The sequence below is a fragment of the Mustelus asterias genome, chromosome 8 (assembly GCF_964213995.1).
Source record: "Mustelus asterias chromosome 8, sMusAst1.hap1.1, whole genome shotgun sequence".
NCBI lineage: Eukaryota > Metazoa > Chordata > Chondrichthyes > Carcharhiniformes > Triakidae > Mustelus > Mustelus asterias.
Genome location: NC_135808.1, coordinates 95010134 through 95028637, shown reverse-complemented (window position 1 = coordinate 95028637; position 18504 = coordinate 95010134). Strand labels below are relative to the sequence as shown.

The following is an 18504-nucleotide window of genomic DNA, read 5'->3' as shown; positions in this document are numbered from 1 at the left end:
TCCCCCAGGAGTCAGTATTGGGACCCTTACTTTTGTTGATACATATTAATGATCCAGATTTTTGTGTGCAAGGAACAATTTCAAAGTTTGCAGATGACAGGAAACTTGGAAATATTGTAAACTCTGAAGAGGATAGTGTAGAACTTCAAAAGGACTTAGACAAGTTGGTGGAGTGGGCAGATAGATGGCAGATGAGGTTCAATGCAGAAAAGTGTGACATGATGTATTCTGATAGGAATATGATATAAAATAAGGGGTAAAATTTTAAAAGGAGTGCAGGAGCAGAGGGACCTGGGTGTATATGACCATAGATCATTGAAGGTGGGATGACAGGTGGAGAGAACAGTGAACAAAGCATATAGTATTCTGGGCTTTATTAATAGGGACATAGAGAACAAGAGCAAGGAGGTTATGTTGAATGTGTAGAAGACACTAGTTAGATCTTAGCTGGGATATTGTGTACAGTTCTGGACACCACACTATAATTAGGATGTGAATGCATTGGAGAGTGCTGAAGAAATTGACATGAATCCATGGTTATGAAGATGGATTGGAGAGGTTGGCACTGTTCTCCGTGGAGAGAAGGTTCAGATCAAATTTTATAGAGATGTTCAAAATCATGAGGACACTGGACAGAGTAGATAGGGAGAAACTGTTTCCGCTCGTAAAAGGATCAATAACAAGAGGACACAGATTTAAAGTGATTTGCAAAAGAAGCAAATACGATATGAGAAAGAAAAACTCACACACAAGTGGTTCAGATCTGGAATGCACTTCCTGCAAGTGTGGTAAAGGCAGGTTCAAGTGAGGCATTCACGAGTGAGTTAGATGATTATTTGAACAGAAACAATGTGCAGGAGGTATGGGGAAGCTTGTTTGGAGAGTCGGTGCAGACACGATGGGTCAAATAGCCTCCTTCTGCACTGTAACAATTGTGTCATTCTGTGGTTCAATACTTTCAGGAGGTGGGGAGGGAAACATTAGTGGAAAAAATGTATTCCTCCATATCTGTCAAGATTTTTGCAAAATATGTTCACTCAATATCAGATTGGATTTTGGCATCAGGCAATAAGCTTTGAATTAATCGTCACGGGATGTCACAATATTTTATGGCTACTGATTTTGATTTTGTATCTTATGGTAAATATTCCTGTTTCAATAATCTTTTTAACCTGAGGTTTTGCCCTTGTAATTTTTTCCAACACTTCAAAGATACAGAGTGTTTTATATTTACTGGATTTAATGTTTTATTTGACTGATTAGTCTTTGCAGTGTAATTATACTCTTCTCCTGTCTGAAGTCCTGCAGATTTCACACATTTCAGGTATAATGTTAAGATTAGTGTGTTATTAGGCTAATAATGCATAGTAGCTCTGGTTAGCATACGTTGTCTCAATTCAGATTTTCAATTACTTCACCCTGTTATTAACTGCAAAATAAAAGAACTTGTACTTGAATGGTTCCTATAGGTGCTTGAATCTGCTGAATTTCAAGAGGTTGTATCATCGGTGGAGCAAACTAAATTCTAATTGTGCAGCTTGGGTTCTCTCACACTATACTCTTTAAATTGTTCTCGTACAAAAGAAAGCTTAAGCCTTCTCACCAAGTGCTATACAATGCATCTTGCCAATCATTGGGGGATAAGCATATCTTTAGAGTTTCATTTTATTCAAAGTTCAAAAATAGTTTTGCGGATGCACTGCCATCACTTACACATGGAATATGATTTTTAAAAATGGACTTGCAGCTTTAATGTTTCAGAAAAATTTTATTGATTTATTCAGGACATTGTTCGCAAGTAAATGGAACATTAAGTTAGATGCCCTGCCCATATTCCTTGTGCAAAGCACACACCTGAAATACTCAAAAATATAAGTCACATCAGCTTTCATTAACATTGCCCTCCTAAATATCATCTTCTAAAATATCAACACAAATCAAATATTGGAAAAAGATTAACCAGTTTAAAAAGATATGAAGATGGACTTGTTTTGCATTTACTTTTTAGGAATTCGGGAGAAAGCACATATAATCCATACAATTCAGAAGGAAGCCATTCAGCCCATCATGCTTGCACAGACAGTTATCCTACCGAGGCCCTATCCCCTATTACCCTACTAATGCCCCTGAAACTAAGGGGCAATTTAACATGGCCAATCACCTAACCCACACATCTTTGGACTGTGGGAGGAAACTGGAGCATCCGGAGGAAACCCACGCAGAAAACGGGAGAATGTGCAAGTTTGGAATCAAACCTGGGTCCCTGGTGCTGTGAGACAGCAGTACTAACCACTGTGCCACCGTGCCCCTTACACATAGTAAAGGTATGGAATTTAGCTTTTTAATAATGATACACTCTGTCTATTTATCCTGCATTTGTGATTGTGTGTGAGGGTCCCTCTTGCTAAGACTGCGACTAAATAATTTCGGCTCTTGCTGTACTCTAATGTTAACACTATTTGATATTTGTGATGAATCAGACAGTGTGGCCTGTTTCCTGGTTAATATTCCCATTGGGAAGACGCTTATAAATACATCAACTATGCCTTGATTAACAATAGAAAATGGTGGACAGAAGATATTGACTGAAGAGAAGGTATTAAGGTGTATCAAACAGAACACTCTGCTACACATATAAATGAAGGTGTTCTAGATACTGTCACATGAGATAAATATAAATATGAGATATATTTGCATCTTCTAATTTAAAGTTGCAGCGAGAATTAATTACAATTATGTTTTTGTGGTCAGTTTTAAGGTTTGCCGTTGTCGGTGGAAATTTTCACCTTGTGTGTGTTGAAGACGTGGGGGGGGGGGGGGGGGTGGGGGGTTCTATTTAATGGTTGATCTTGGTTTGACATCGTGGCCCATTATACACCACGACCATTGTCTTTCCATTAGATGGAGGTGGAACATCGGGTGGGGTGTTTTAACAAGTGGTCCACCCAATATTTCCCGCTTTATCTCTCGACAAAGTTGACTGAGCGTGCCAATATATGGTGTCGCTTTCACCTTGTGTGTGTATGTGTATGGGTGGGGAGAGCGAGGGTCGCAGTATGCACGGCGCTTCAGTAGCCCAACTAGGGGCAAAGAGTCCAGAACTGAGACTGGCAAACAGCACTGCATGGGATTCAGGCGGCTCCAATATCGGACGCTGCACAGGCCACTGTTCTTTGGAAGCAAGATCAATCCGAGGGGGCAACGGGTAAAATTATTGTTGTGGGGACCAGTGGAGTCTGCCTGACCCGCAAAAAAAACTTTAAACTTACTTTTCAACGATACCTTGGGCTACATTGCCTGGGGAACTGGTGAAAGGGAGCAACATGCTTTATATAACCAGTTCTATGCTGAAACTAAAAGAGAAAATGCTGGAAAATCTCAGCCGGTCTGGCAGCATCTGTAAGGAGAGAATAAAGCTGACGTTTCGAGTCCAGATGACCCTTTGTACAGATAGATGCTGCCAGACCTGCTGAGGTTTTCCAGCATTTTCGCTATGCTGAAGTGCCAATTCAGTTGTATGATAAAAACGCTATTTGCATATTTAAAGAGAACTACTAATTCGGCTGCCCCTCTTAAAGTGGCAGTGGGCCAATTGCAGTTTTTCTTTTAATTTACATTTTACTTCTGGATTATTTGGATCAATTATTGTAGTTTAGGAGCATTGATAAAACATAGCGTTGAATATGAAATCTAATGTGTTCCCGCACGATTTATTCCTCTAACTTTATTGGTCTTATTTATTTAACGGAATGCTGCAAATACATTTCTCAGGAAAGGAAAACAATCCAAAGCCAACAGGCTCAATGATGTAATATTTTTGTTGGGAAGAATTACCCTCCAGCAAATGTTTAATTGAATGAAAGCGTTTGACCCTGAGCAACACGCTTAGGTTTTTTTCTCTCCCCCAAATAGCTTAGCACCGACTAGGGATTTATATTGTAACATTTTCAACTGCGGCTATCCACATCCAAAGGAGTCGAACCGCTTCCAGAGTCCGCCAAGCGTGGAGAGCCAGGGTGGCAAATTTTTACATGGGAGCCCCCATCAGCCAAACTTGACATTTTCGGCGACCTCTCATTCCAGTGCAGCAAATTAAAAAAAAGACGAAACCGCAAAAGGTAATCGATAGTTGGACTTTTTTGTTTAAAGATGTTGCAAATCTTCTCTCGGTTTAATGCATCCCCACCCCCACCGGAGCCCGGCTCTGTGGTCCCTTTATTTTATATATATATTCAAACAGTGAAAGATTCGGATGGTTTTTCCAGTTGTACAAACAAAAATAAATGTCTCCACCAGGAACTGTGTAAAAACAAAACATCGAGTGAAAATGTACTTGGGCCGCTGCTGCAGAATGACAGAAGAGAAATGAATCACTGAACCTCGCCGAGCCAACCAAGCGCTTGAATTGACACTGTGACCAACCCTGGATTAAAGTGCAGCTTGTGGACAGAAGAAAGATTACCATTTACTGAATGGATTTTTAAAAAAAAATCATGCAAGCAGTTATCGTTTGGGAAGAGAAATGATTTAAGAACATGGCATGTCAAGATAATTTCAGAATATATATACACGGCAACATGGTGGTGATACTTTACACAGCATTAAAGTATATTCGTGTCTGCCGAAGCATTCGGGGCCCTTTTTCACTTCATAACAAACGCTGGTTTCTTATATAGGTGGGAATAACAACTTATGTTGCTCCAGCTTGCATTCAGTTCTGTTATAAGGCTTTGTTTAAAAATTGTTCTGTTTGTTTTCGTTGGCCTGAAATAAAAACGGCCGCTAGATTCTCCGGGCACGTGTTTTTACTTTTTGCGAAAGCGCAGATTAGCATCATGTATATTTCAGACAATAATAAGTCTCGGTTCAAAAAAAAATCAATCAGTGAATTGACAGTTCTCGGGGGTTTTGGCTCTGTCACGCTCTGCATTAGGATGGCAGACCGAACTGCTGATTCTGGGAGATGGGAGTCACCAGATGAATGAGAGGTGGGTGTTTTTTGGAGCATTACAACTGGTTAATGATAGATGTTGATGTTCAGTTTACTCTAGCCTTGGCAGCCGAGTTGTATTGGCTGTTGTGTGCACCTCTGGTAAAGTTATTAGGATCCTCCAGGCACAGGGGCACAAGAAAAGCGAGGCAGACAGCAATCACTCCTCTAAATAAACATTAGTCTTAAAAAGTTTGCACTATTGACCTCAACCATTTGATTACGATTATTTCTGTAAAACCACATCTCTTTATTCTGCGCAGACTAAATATTTTTTTGCTGGCAGTGGGACTGTTATTTATACGCAACCATTCTGCGTCTCTGCTTTCTTTCTACCGCGGTCTTTGTATCAGAAAGTTTAAGGTTATCAACTGCACTTACACTTTCCCAGTGGCCTTTTTTTTTGGGGGGGGGGGGCATTTCAGTTTTTAAATATGTCGCTGGGTTTATATATAGTCTGGTGGAATTAGAAGTGCATGGGAATGAAAATAAATCACAATGTGTCTGGAATATAAGGATGCAGTAAATTCTAGTGGTGTTCAGTTGCCTGAAATGTGTTGTGAATTACAGCCCGGGCCTTTGGAAAGGCCGGGTTAAGGGATGCAGCAACATCAGTGAATCGGTTCACAGAAACCGGGCAGTGACTAAAGGCCAGATTAATTGGACATGTCCATACCCAAATCACCAGCTAAACATTTGGGTTCGCACTAAAATGGAAAGCATTTATCAATCACAACGGCGATATTTGAAATAAAATGTCCAATCTCGCCCCAATGAGAACATGTCACTTACGGCGGGAGTTGTTGAAGGATTTGAGTTTCTTGGTGCTGTTAACTTTTGAAGCATTTCATTGGAGTGACTGGTGAAGGGGAAACGTTGTCCGCTCTTTTAGAAATGAGAGAGCCTCTATCTTCCCTTCCAGAATAGCGGGTGATGAAGGGAGACCTGGATTGTTTTAAAGCTTTGAATGAGGATTTCAGTGAGTAATTGTAAACTAAAACGCGGTATTTATCTTTCACTGACAGTAAGGGGGGGGATCATAACTTTCGTCCCCTACATAATAGTGTTTTGGTGTGCTGTCGTTACTCAATCTAATCCAGTGTACCTAATTCCAACGTTTATTAATATTGGATGAGTAAATACGTGAAGTGCCGACATTAACAAGGTGTCTGCTCAACTGCTCCGCACGGTGACAGGGAAAAGCCAAAACCCTCTCCTCTTTGTACAAACCAACTTTCATATATCAGGAACTTGAACCTGGCATTAGTTTCGCAAAATTGACAACAGGGTCATATATTAGTGTCTGGAATGTCTTTACTGATATATATATATACATATATATACATTCTGGTATAATTGATGTTCATAGTGTCAAGCAATAAAGACAAGAATGCCTGAAGGAGTGTGAAAAAAATGGGTAGCTCCAGTTTGATGACTAAATATACAGGCGTTATTCAATGTGTCCTTTCAGGAGCTTTTGTTATTTTTTAAATTCACAAACACATAAGCTTATGGTGGATAAATGTTTACAACCGGCTGTCGGAGGCTCGATTGTTTTAATTCAATTGCTTATTGCTTGCCAAAAAAAAGATCAGGGTGAAATAAATGCCGAAATGTGCATTTAGGGGATTATAAAGCTTTAAGAAAAGCAATTCTCCAATTTAAGTGACGTCTTCATTTGCCGATATGCCGGCAATACACTCGAGTCACCGGACCCTTCTACAGCAGGTTATGTGCTAACACTTCGTTTTGTGAAGACTATCCTTTAACAATTATAACCGCGCTTCATATTTTGGTCAACAAAGGCTCGATCTTATCTCGGCATCTTTCTCACTCCATCAGTTCACCAGGCAAGATGCAAATCGCTGAGAGGGACGAGGGCTGAAAAAAATCGGGATGTTCTGCTTTTCGTTGAATAAGCGCTACGGATATCAGAAATTTATTGCACCATTTACTGGCTGTTTGCTTCGTTTCAATTAATGTCGGACTGACCTCACACTGTCGAGCAGATTGTTGAAACGCGATAGCGCCGCTTTAATACGTGAAATGTATCCAATTATTTGAGAAAGATTTTGTCTTAAGAACACAACCGCTACTCAGGGAGGCGGCCCCAGCTGCGATCAGGTTGAATTACCGTAATTGCAGAGGTCACATGTTAAACCCTTTCAGTCATTTAGTTAATATCTCCGCCCTTACACTGCACATTTAGTGACTTCTTCTTTTCTCTCGAGCACAAACCACACACAGTCAAACGCTTCACCCGACAAAGTATGATCTCATGCTTTGCTCTGCTTACTGGTACTGACATTGAAATAGCGCCCAGCCACCAGATTCAGCTCACTGCCGATATCACATTTCTTACTGAACCCGAGAGAAACCGATTGCTCAAAATTTGGAAGCAAACAGGCCCGCCCTTTTAAAAAACCACACACACAAAGATGTTCGATTGAAATAATTGCTCACGCAAAAGCTTCGAAATTTGGAAAGGTCATCAATAAAGCAGATATAAAAAGTAGGGACACACCATTGTATTTACACATATTGACATGTACACAATACGGAAACTTACACACGACCCATATACACACATAAAGAAATTTGCACAAAATATTGGACGCGCACCGACATTTGTATAAACTGGTAGACGCCTGATATACACATGTTTATACATGATGAAAGGCAAACAATTTTACACATTGACAGCCACACAGATACCTTAACTTGATAGGCGGACCTTTAGAGAAATAAATCAGAAAATACCAGAAAAGCTCATCCCGCCTGATAGGATAACACTTCAGGTTCACGATGTTCTTGTTCTGAGCAAAGATCATAGACCGGAACCATTAACCCTACTTTCCTCTCTCCACAGATGCTGCCTGACCAGCTGAGTCTTACCAGCATTTTTTGTTTATATTTCAAATTTCCAGCACCCGCAATATTTTGCTTCCGCTGCATATATACATATTGAGAGGCACACGGAGATACACTTTGTTAGACGCGTAGGTACACATATTAACGGACACATTTGCAGATACTGCGAGACACATACGCAATCTATATACAATAAAATGCATACTTGTACACATGTTCCGAGATGTCGATATGTTGCGAGTGCGCACACATGCACACGTCTTGCTACAATTTTACTTTCACCACATATAGTTATGAGGGCAGGAAGGGTTATCCACCATCTCAGTGTTGCTACTGGGCTCACTACCAAGTCTTTATAAAGCAAAACACTTCTTTTAGCGACAATGACGAAGAGACTAAGCCAGTATGACATAGAAATACGTGCACGTTATTATCAGTGGGCCCCTGGCGAATATTTCATTAGTGTAATATATTTAATGCATCTTTTCCGTTTTTCGAATTTCAACAATGCACTTAGTCCTTTAGAATCCGGCTCGGAGAAGATAGATTTTCAATTCCTCGCAGGAAAGTTACTGTTTTTATTGCATTACTTCCCATGTTACCTCATGGACATGGGCGCTGACCTGCCAAAAAAAAGTTACTAACAATTATAGACGTTTCCTTTGCAAATCGCTTGGTTGCTTTAATTGGTACAAGCAAGTCCATCTGCTGAATAAGTACGGATAATATGTTCAGTTTTCGCTGAATGTATGTACAGTCTGACATGTTTGCAATAGAAAGCAATTAAAATTGAAATCCGAACAAAAACACAATTTGCTGGAATTGCATGGCAGGTCAATCAACATCTGTCAGGAAAAGTTAGATTAAAGATAGATTAAAGATAAACTAAAGATAGGTTGAAGATATACTAAAGACAAACTTCGTCAGAACTTGCAACTTTTAGACACTGGTTGAGCTGCTATATTTTTATGGGCCAGACACTTGTTCATTTTAATTAGCAAAAATACATTTGTAGATTTCTGCGATACAAACTCGAGTTACGTGTCTTTGTGGCTGTGTCGATACTTAATAGCTACAAAACGAAGACAGGCACAAGCAAAACATTCCAAGATAAAGATGAATCATGTCCACTTCATGGTTACTTTCCGTTTTAAAAGGATGGTAAACACTTAAACACCCATTGGTGTTTAGAAATGGGGCGCAGAGGGACTTGCTGCTCTGAACAACAACCCTATGGACTTCATAATGAATGATATTTGACCACTTGAACACCCAGACTGGGTTGAAATCAGAAAGCAATTCGATTGGTTTCGTCGGAACTCGCTGAAGTTCCTAAATAAAAGCTAAGAATGTAGTGATGAGTTTTGCTGGTCATATGCAAGTGAAGCAATCTCGGGCCTACCCCGGGCCATTCGAAGAAGAACAAGGGATGGCATATACTGTGGGAAGACAATATCTCTTTAAAAGACAGTGAACGGATTATTGAAGCGTTTTGCCCTGTGCATGTTCATTTTTAAAAATCTACATTAGGTAACATTGCTCTCGGTCTTGTAGAAATGTTAAGAAACAAGTTGCTGCATGTAAGATAAAGGGGCACAACCCCCTCCTCACATGAGGATCGTACGCGCCTGTGTGCTGGGCATGCCTGAGTGTGTATGTGTGTGTTTATGTATGTGAGTATGTGCGTGTGTTTGTGTGTAAATGTATGTTTATGTAAGTGTGTTTGAGCACAGCCTCTTCAGAAATAAATCTAAGAGTTTTCAGTCCCTGCTTTTTGAGTATTTCAGTTCAAACACAAGTACGTCCGTTGGATTTATTCCAAAGTTTCAACCCGAAAACTAAACGATGCGGTCATCGCCTATCTTTTCACCACAAAAGATCACATTGAAAAAGGAAACCCTGGATCCTCTCTGTGCATTTAAATACTGGAAATTTATTCTTCCAATTAACAACCTTCTCCAAAAGCTCGTTTCGGAAACGTAACGTACTAATGCACCTTTTATTTCCAATTTACATAAATTGGATTCACTTTAACATGCATAACATGGCTTTTTTTTTGTTCAATTTAGTTTTTCGAAAATCAAGCACTTTGGATTTTAAGTTCCTTCGTTTTGAAAGTGGGGAAGCTATGGGAACTAGAAGGAGATATTGCTTATTTGGATAGTGCTAGGAACTTACCTTGATCCAAGTCTGCTGGAAGCGGAGATGTGCTGGCTTTGCAGTCACTTTATCACTGTAGGCGATGCCTCCAGGGTGAATATGCTGTCAGAGGAGCTAAAAGCAGCAACTGTCAGAAGGAACTAGCTGTCCTCTTCGGGGTTGGTGAGGTTATGGGAACCCCTGTCTCTTGAAGAGACCATTAGAGTCCAAGACATTCCCAATCCAATAACAGAACTCTAGGTGAACATGATTTAGAGAAGCCGGATTTCTTTATGGTCCAAGTATCTGTCCAAAAACACAACCATAAATCCAGAGGCCATGCTGAAACGAAAGTTCTATATATTTTTGTTAATACTTTATAAAGGGCGAGGTTGCAATGATCTATGTTATTTCATGAAAATCATTTTAAATTCAGATTTCATTTCCCAAAACATTATCATAGATAATTAAATGGTGCACGGTTTTTCCTTCTTTCCAACTGGTTTTATTTACCATTGCATTCTGTGATTGTTAACTTACCGTAAACCATATTGAATCACTTCTTTCGCCGTTTTTATTGAATATGTGAATATTAAATATACAACAGGGACTCCTGCCGCGTTTCTTATGTCATTTTAAGACTCCGTTTAGTATTTCAAACCCTGTGATCAAAGTAAGTTCAATGAAGACATTGGTATTGTTATAATGTGACCCTCAGCAATTTTTTAAAATAACGCCGTTTTATGAAAAAGAACATACGACAGGCACAAGAGGCATCGATCAAGAGGCATCAATGCGTTCTATTGACATTAAACGCATTGCAATGCCTTTGAACCATTCCTATCAGCACAGAACACAACCATCATGAACATTTAACGTCAAACCTTCAATTCTGGCCAACTCAAGCCTCAAGTTAAAAAGCCGCTCATGAGGTTACCAGTGAAAACACTCAAAGCGCAAATGATTTTGTTAGTTCATTTTCTTAAAGTCTGCGGGAAGAAAGTGCGTTTTACGGGAAGAGCGCCGCTGTATAAATGTGCAACCCGCTCACTGGGCCTAGATAAATGACGAGGGCAGGTGTCTATCAATCTGTCACAGTCAGTGGGAAAAGTGTCAAAGAACCGAAAGTTAGCACTACATTTCTTCAGTGATTTGTCTTCCGCTATCAAGAGATTTACTGTTGAAAGCAAGGGTGCAAATTGGGATTCTGGCTGCTTTGAATATTATCATATTTGCGAAATACACAGTAGTTTTAAGGGAGGAAAATAAATAGCCGAGCTTGTAAGCTAAAGCAAGCTCATAGGAAGTGTTGAGACTGAGGCATCTTGATTCAAAAAACATTGTCTCATTGTTTTGTATGGTGCAGGTGTCAATTTCCAGTTTGTTATATATACACATAAAGAACACTTAGAGAAAACGAACAATAATTTTTGTGGCGATGTTCATAATCAATTGTTATTATAATAAATGACTCCACAAGTGCAGCACGCCGTTCCAGTGAGCAACCAGCTTGTCATTCTTCAGAGGAATACATGAAGAAATAATATAGAAAGCATTGTTACGTTTCCTATCTGCCTGATCCTTGCTCCGTTCCTTTTTAAATAGAATAACTTTCTCCTGGAGATGTTATCTCCTTTCACTTTAACATTCCTAGCCTTTCTTTGATAACAATCATTGCGCGGATCCAATGTCATATAATCCACCCGAACAACTGCGTTTACCCGCCACACACATCCTCCAGCCCCCCCACAACAATCGTTGCACTTGGACCACTCTCTTCACCATCAAAGCACGATACGAACTCACGCGATTTGCATCTGAATTGAGTTCGGATGGATGACACCAATAATCTCAGGATCAAAGAAAGCCCTCTTGTTTGGAGCGAACCCGACACCTGTTGCAGGAGACCGCGGGCAGGAGCTGTTATTTTGATACTTTATCAGGTTATGTAAAGGACAATACTTCAGTGCAACATGGCCAACTCGGTAAAGGGGATTTGTTTGCCAGATGTGTTACAATGGAGTAAAAACAATATATATATATACTTTTTTTTAAATTCTCCCTGTTTGGTAACTTTACATGAAAGAGGATGTCATTTTAAATCCTCTAATTGAACTGTACTGTCTCCTGTCAACTAACATTATTTGCTGCGTTTGGAGGATTGGCCTGTTTACAAAAGAAAATAAAATCCAAATGATGTGGCCTGCGCTGGGATTTGGAAACTCTGGGATATTGTGCAGTCGAGATTTGAATGTTTATCTTCGAAACGGAAAGGGAGTCTTATATTCCGAATTGAGAGGGGATTGGAGACATTTCGATAATAAAGCGTATGCATGCTTGCGCCGTAATATCTTCGTGTTTTAGACACACACACCAGCGTCCAAACATCTGCACATCTGAAAAAATGAATATGCTTTAAAACTTAGTGGTGGCAATATTGATTCAGTACGCCATTGGTAACATGAGCATTGCGCTGTGTTGTGTAAAGCAGCTATTTGTCGGCCAGCGTTAATCCTGACTCTAAACCTGATTTCCTGCAGAACGTCTTAATTGGTTTAAAATTTCAGATTCTTTTGAACGCAAAATGCAGGGGGAGGGGGTTGTGGTTAGAAACGTGATCATAAAGAAACTTAGGAAACCATTATACCCCCTTATAAGGAACAGTTAACATTTTCAGTATATATTCAACATTAATCCCAGGAAATACGGATTAGAAAAGGAAGAGAAAAAAGAACACAAATCGTATTTCCCAAAATTCGGCAGTTGTTTACACTGTTGTGTATTAATTCATTATTCATTATTAATCTCAACGGCATTCAAAATTCACCACAGCCACGGAGAAACTGGTACCTATGCATGATAAATCTCATTAAAGTGTAGGTTCACACGTTTGGGCTCTGCTGACATGGTGGGCACAGAGGTTGACTATATGCCAGCCAGATGCTTATCCTCAGTGTTCCGCCTCAAGTCAACACATCCTTCATTTCTAACACGCTTCCGCCGCTTCCCTTAACAGCCACACACTTAGTATAAAACTGACAAACTCCCCTTCCCAGCTCATGGCTGGGAAAACAAAACAAAAAAAAATCCCCCTAATCAACGCCGAAGCCATGTTCAGAAGAACCCTGTGATCCAGTTAATAGGCAAAGCTCCTTCAGAATGGGAAGGGGGAGGGTTGAAACTCTAAACTCGATGCAGCGGACGTTAAGCTGTACATTTAGCAGTATTTACTTGGGTTAAAACAATCCAACCTTCAGCGCCCGTGACGACCCATTGAACAATAATTTGAGATTTACACAATCCACGACAAATAGGGACTGTTTTTTTTAGGGGGGATGGGGGGTGGGGGGTGGTTATTGCTGTTATTGCAAATAATCCCTTATTAACATGGCCCTTAAAAGATTTAGGCTGAAGGTGATAGCTCCTATTTCGTGCTGTGCCCACCGCAAATGTTCTGTGTGCGTGGACTATTTTCGTTGCCATCCAAAGAGATTGGAGTAAGATCCCTCTTCATAGATTATTTGTATGACAACATTCAAATGCAAACAGAAAAGTGAGGCGGCGGCACTTCTCCCTCAAATACTGACATGGACATACATTTCAGACGTTTCCACTCTTTTACGAGTAGGAACAAAACGAATGACCATCTTTAAAAGCCTGAGAACAAGGCAGATTGCATTTTTAAAATGGGTTAAAACCGTAGTTTACGATTCGAGCTCCCCACCAATGTCCTCTACAGTTCTGAATGGGACAGGATCCCAAGCATTTAAAATCAGATTCTATCACCAACAAAACAAATTTTTAAAATATAATTGTTGGTATACATTTGAAATAAACGTCCTCCAGTCTGTTACATTAACTTCGAAAATAAAAGCAAAACACCTCTCATGCTGGAAGACTGAAATTTTAAAAAACAGAAACTTGTTTTCATGCCACATTAACTTCTAGTGAACATAATTCCTCCTCTCAGCTCAGTTTCCTATACTGAAAATTAGGATCAATTTGGATGAAGAAATCTGCACTGTTACAACGACAGCAGTACCATATTTGCTGCAAATAAAGATTCCCTGCAGGAAACTTCAGGGAATAGCTTTTTGTACATGAGGGCTGTGTTTGTATACTTTCGTGTGTATTTCAATCCTGCTTTAGACATTTAAACATATGAAAAGGCCACAATAGCAGGGAATCGCAAAACAGGGCACTTAGAGAAAAGTAGAACATATTTTTTAAAAACTTGTCGAATTGATTGGAATTCTGTTTTTTCCTTAATTGTATCCGAGATGGGCCCATCAAGAGGGAAGCTATTTTTAATTGGGCGTGTTCTTTTTATCTTGTGGTTGATTCTCAACGATTGTCTTCATTTTTTGCCAATTAGTCGAAATTATGCGGCCGATATGAACAGACTGATGTCAGTAATTAAAAACAGTTGCACTGACATCTTGAAGATTGAAACTACAGAGGACACATATTTCAGCATCATCAAAGGCTTCAAAAAGAGCTACCTTGGGGTAATGAGCGTGTCGGCAAAACCATACCCAGTAATGTAGCAATTTGCACCGAGCCCCAGCAAATAAAACACATTGACAATTCAAAGTAAAGCATTCAGTTGGCAAACTTTAAAAATAGATTCATTGCCCGTCTATGTTCTCCCGTGGCGCGGATCCTTGAGTCTTAAACAACCTTTGTACAGGCAAAGAAATACAAACATAAAAGACAAACTCAATTGTCTGAGGGAAGTTCGCTTTTCAACAGCAAATGTGTGAGCTGGAGCTGAGACCGCTCACTGAGAGTCGTTTATTCAGGACAGGGTATTATCAGCCACATAAACAAACTAGCTGCCCTTTATGCGGATTACAGCAGATACAAAAGCTTCTGCAAATTAGTGCTGCCTAGAAAATAGAATCCAGAACCAGACCCACCAACAAGCCACTGTGTACGAGGGGTTGGGAAGGAGCAGTTCGAACCAGTGCCAAAAGTATGCAAATTGTTAGATCAAACTCTATTCAACCAACTACGGGGAAATACCAACCAAGGTACAGGTGAATTAAAATGGAGATCCCAGTTGAACTTTTCATGAGAATAAAAAGTTTTGTAAAATGTATGAAACTTTTCTACTCCAATCGACAGCTACCCCATTCAAAAACCACTCTTCGACAATTTGCTGTTCCGTACAAAAACATGAATTTGAAACGCATACATCACTTCTGATTAAATAATTAGACGCATGAATATAAAAAGACCAGTTCTTACACGTCATTATTGGTGGATATTTTGGTTGTTCATTTGGCCTCCTTTCCTTAGCGGAAATTACGAATTAAAAATGTGCATTCAGTTGTAAGCTAACGATTGCCATTTTTTTTGTTAATTCTAGCTGAAATGGTACAACTCGCGGTCTCAGTTTCACCAACTCTACAAGTGAATTTAGTTAAATTAAAAGGGCGCCGGTGTTTCTCTCCTCTCTCACTGTTAATGAGAGCAATGCCATTCATATCATAAACCTAGAATTGACTAAATATTCAATCAAACTGGAAAACACTCCTTTTTTTGGACAATTCCATTGCTAATGTCGTAGTGTTTGGCAGAATATGTTTAACATTAACTGAAAATTATTACCGCCATCCCTTGGCCCTCTTACGGTAATTGTAAATTGGTAGCACACTTAGTTAAAAGTAGGTTTGAAATTTTACGTGAAAATATTATATACAAATACATGTGAAGACATTTTTTTTCAGAATTCAACACATTTATTAATTTACACCGAAAGACCTGATGGACATTTTTAAAAAAACAAACAGCACTGTACTTATTCACAGGCATCCCTCATAAAATAAATCAATGCACAACCCAACGGGACAGCAGGCTGGAGGTGTGTGCGTTGTACATCTTTCCTATATCTATATACAAATAATTACAAAAAAAACATAAAACAGATGATTAGGGACTAGACCTTAAAGATAACTGAAATGTTTAAAAGATTACTTTATTCATTCTCCTTTTGTCAAATTCTTCCGTGAATTTTACATCAAAGATCGGTTCAATAATCCTGAGGGTCCCTAACCGTCCTCGGACAGTGTACGAACAAAATGTGGATCAAAATGTTGAAAAGACTTAACATTCAGTACAGAGGACACTATAAAGGATGACATTAAGAATTCAGTATTCCCCACGCATTCTTTGAATTTTACATATATACATATGATAAATATATTTTTTTTCTTTTCCCCCCAGAACAGAAATATTTGTGTGGTTCCAAATATTCAAAAATGTATCATTCCTACCTGGCACGGGACGAGAAATTTAATAATGACAGGTGTTAAGATTTGTGAGTTTACTTGTAAAGTTCTGTCCAGTCTGTAGAACATTTTCGTGCGTTAAGTTCAGGGGGTTCTGGGACTGTGTGAGTGCCGGAGTTAACATTGCCAGTACCTGGGCTTGGCTTCCAGCCGGGGTTGAGTAGGGCGACCCGGGGGCATTCGATGGAGCAGCCCCGATGATATTGTCTATGGAGAAGGAAGGCCTGGACTGGCTCGGGTCGGCTTTCAATCCTTGCAGGCTGGGTAGAGTGGGGCTTAACTGCGGGTAGAAGGACTTCCTGGTTAGGTCGCTGCCGTGTAAAAGCGAGGGGATGGCTGGAGTGGGGAACATTGAGGCTGGAGGTGGCACGGTGCAGTGTGGCGACTGGAATGGGAAAGTGCTGGGTGAAGGGTGGTGATGGGGGTGGTGGAAGTTCTGCAGCTGGATGCCATAGCCGCAGCCATAGGGTCCATATCCAAAACTGGGCAGGAAGCTGCTGTGGTCTCTCAAGATCTCGGACGGTTGTTGCCTTTTGAACCGTTTCCTCCTGCGAAGGAAGCTGCCGTTGTCAAACATGTCTGCAGAGTCGGGGTCGAGGGTCCAGTAGTTGCCCTTGCCAGGATTGCCCGGCTCCCGGGGGATCTTCACGAAGCAGTCGTTAAGGGACAGATTGTGTCGGATGGAGTTCTGCCAAGCAGGGAACTTTTCTCTGTAGTAGGGGAAACGATTGCTGATGAACTCACAGATTTCGCTGAGTGTAAGTCTTTTCTTTGGACTCTGGAGGATGGCCATGGTGATCAAAGCAATGTAAGAATAAGGAGGTTTGACCAGAGCACTTTTACATGGCTTGTCACTTCCCCGGGTTGTGCTTGGATCAGATCCGCTGGACAAGTCCGGCGACTCCACATTCTCAGACACGTTTCTGCCTAAGTTATCATCGGAATCATTGTCTGAGTGAAAGCTACCATATTTCCCCTCTTTGCCGTTCATATCACCGACCACATCTATATCCGTATCCTCGGAGAGCAGAGAATGATCAGACATATCGGCACCTAGAGTCATTGTTGAAGTGATCGGCCCAGTTTCTTCAATGCGTCTGTCGGTAGTAAATCTCTAGTCTCCCAGACCCCCTAGCGGAGTTGCTCAGAATGGCTAAAAGGAGAAGAAGTCGCTATCAGAGAGTCCGCAGCTCTTTCCAAGAGGTCCCTGTTCTCTTTAATTCTCATCGACCACTTTGCAGGTCGCTGCAGGAGTTTATTCCTCCTCTGGAGTTATGTTGTCACTGGCTGGCCGAGCCCTCTTACATACATATGCATATGGCTAGGATATGGCTGCACAGCCGATCGAGGCTGGGTGCAAAGGTTTGTGTTTAAAGTTGCCCGGGTTCACACACTCTGCGGAAAGCACTTCTGCTCCTCAATGAGCTGTCAATAGACATTTATCCGACAGGGGGCGTCACGTGGCTCTGACGTCAGGGGAGAGCTGGGTTCTCTCTGGGTGAAGAGCCCCGGGCTCCTCTTAAAGAGAGATCAGCCAGAGAAACAGAGAGTAATCCCAACAGCGAGATAACAGAGCTTGCAATTCACACTGGAGATCAGCCAGTGACCTGCCGGTGTAACCGAGAGCAATCCCAACAGCGAGATCACCCAGCCTGCAATTCACACTGGAGATTTGCCAGTGATCTCCCAGTGTAACCGAGAGTAATCCCAACAGCGAGATCACCCAGCCGGCAATTCACACTGTCTTCAATCATTCCAATTATCAACATTTTATATAATCTAATTTAAGGAATGTCACCTCCGATTTTCTCTATTAATCGAATTGTGTCCATACAATATCACCTGTTCCATTCCTTTGCTGCATTACCTGCCGGAATCTCGTCCAGTCGAGATTCAGTAAACATCTTTATTGAAACACACATTTAAGTGATAAGAGAACATTAAACAAAAAGAACGACGTTCTTGCAGCTTGTTTTGTTCAAGTCGCCGATGTGATTTTTCACTGGCTGGTGAATATGCTGAAGAAGACTATTTCCTCGGGTGGATGGAGCTATTACTAGGGGGCATAACTATAGGGTTCATGGTGGGAGATATAGGAAGGATATCAGAGGTAGGTTCTTTACGCAGAGAGTGGTTGGGGTGTGGAATGGACTGCCTGCAGTGATCGTGGAGTCAGACACTTTAGGAATATTTAAGCGGTTATTGGATAGG

The 18504-nt window shown here is 40.7% G+C and overlaps 1 protein-coding gene across 2 annotated transcripts in view; it reads right to left on the bottom strand.

Moving 5' to 3' along the window:
• foxd2 (forkhead box D2) overlaps positions 1-17705 on the bottom strand; it is a 31282-nt gene extending 13577 nt beyond the window's left edge. Inside the window, exon 1 of one of the 2 annotated variants that reach the window (XM_078219388.1) lies at positions 16279-17705. In XM_078219388.1, coding sequence (XP_078075514.1) covers positions 16298-17356 — 1059 coding nt within the window. In that variant the 5' untranslated portion in view covers positions 17357-17705 and the 3' untranslated portion in view covers positions 16279-16297. The remainder of the gene's footprint in view (positions 1-16278) is intronic. The other variant, XM_078219389.1, reaches the window with a different exon arrangement.
• Between the last annotated feature and the right edge of the window lie 799 nt (positions 17706-18504).